This window comes from Aureococcus anophagefferens (assembly GCF_000186865.1).
Source record: "Aureococcus anophagefferens unplaced genomic scaffold AURANscaffold_251, whole genome shotgun sequence".
Classification (NCBI taxonomy): domain Eukaryota; class Pelagophyceae; order Pelagomonadales; family Pelagomonadaceae; genus Aureococcus; species Aureococcus anophagefferens.
Genome location: NW_008705786.1, coordinates 2,733 through 3,978, shown reverse-complemented (window position 1 = coordinate 3,978; position 1,246 = coordinate 2,733). Strand labels below are relative to the sequence as shown.

At 48.1% G+C, this 1,246-nt stretch overlaps 1 protein-coding gene across 1 annotated transcript; it reads right to left on the bottom strand.

The window, feature by feature from the left end:
- Window positions 1-172: 172 nt before the first annotated feature.
- On the bottom strand, window positions 173-1,176 carry AURANDRAFT_68616 (expressed protein; the record flags this gene model as incomplete). Its single annotated transcript, XM_009044324.1, has 2 exons — window positions 173-239; window positions 332-1,176. 2 exons carry the CDS (start codon window positions 1,174-1,176, stop codon window positions 173-175), a joined length of 912 nt encoding a protein of 303 aa, XP_009042572.1.
- Between the last annotated feature and the right edge of the window lie 70 nt (window positions 1,177-1,246).

Below are 1,246 nucleotides of genomic sequence, written 5' to 3'. Positions count from 1 at the left end.
TCCAAGCGCCCTAACGCCCTGCTTAGGGGGTTGAGCGGCTGGAGGCGGCTTCTGAGAGCGTTCAGAGCGCTCATGTCGCACATTTTTAAAAGTGCTCGCCTGTTGAGCTTGAAGTGACTCGAGGAACTCCTTGTTGTCCTCTGTCCTAGCAAACTTATTTTGAGAGAAACCTTTATAAACCAGAGAGCATAACTTTCCTGTGCTGTCCAGCAGGGTATCTTCCATCATCGGAGCCTGCCCTACTTCAAACCTTCGGTTCCTGCTCCCGTATGGATTCTGTGTGCTGCGTAGCGCGCCCTTGGCAACAGCCGCCTTGACTTTCTTGGCATACGGAGTATTACTGAGGTCAACGACTCTCCTGTACAATCCCGTTGACGCAGACCTAAGCTGCGGTCTCGCTTTTATACCTGGAGTGCCTGAACTGCCAACTGGATAAACAATAGCGCTCTCAAGCTGAGAAATGGCTGCCACCATCTCCCCCGCATAACCGCAACAATCAATGAGATCTTCTGCTATCTTCTCCTGTGGTACAAGTAGATAGGCATGCGCATCACTGGAGAGCTCCCTGAACTCCTCCATGCTTCGCATGAACTTCACCAAGTCGGGTTCAGAACCCTCGTCTTGATAATCAGACGGTCCATATCCATAGTTGATAACATCTGTAACATTCACAGTCTCATCAGAGGTACCAGCATTGCCGATGAAATTGATTGCGGCATCAGACTTCATCTTTGCAAAGCTAGTGTGAGCTCGATGGCATTTGACTGTAAATCTGTCAGGGGTAGGACCAATGGTGACACCATGAGAGCTGTAGATATGCTGAAAGAACGCAAGAAGGTTCTGCATTGATCCAACAGCTTGCGACAAACCTGGGACAGCTTGATCCAAGTTTCGCATCGACTCTGGTGACTTCTTGTCCACTGAATTGTTGAACCATTGACCAAGGCCTTCCGCTGCCTTAATCATCTTGTGCATGAAAGTGGATTTATCTCCGTTTGCGCGTTCCCATGCCGCTTCAGTGACATGTTTGCCTATTTGATCGATAGTTTCCTGTAACAGATCTTCCATGTTCAAGTGGTGGGATACATTCCGTGGAGAAAATATCTTAATCTTGTCCTCTGCAGTGAGGTAGAAGGCCAGTATATGGCATAGATCGGCATTAGGCCAGTCCCTCATAGCTCGATGTTTCACTTGATTAACATGATTTCGAATGTTGATGGCAACAACATTTGAGTTTCCGCAAAGA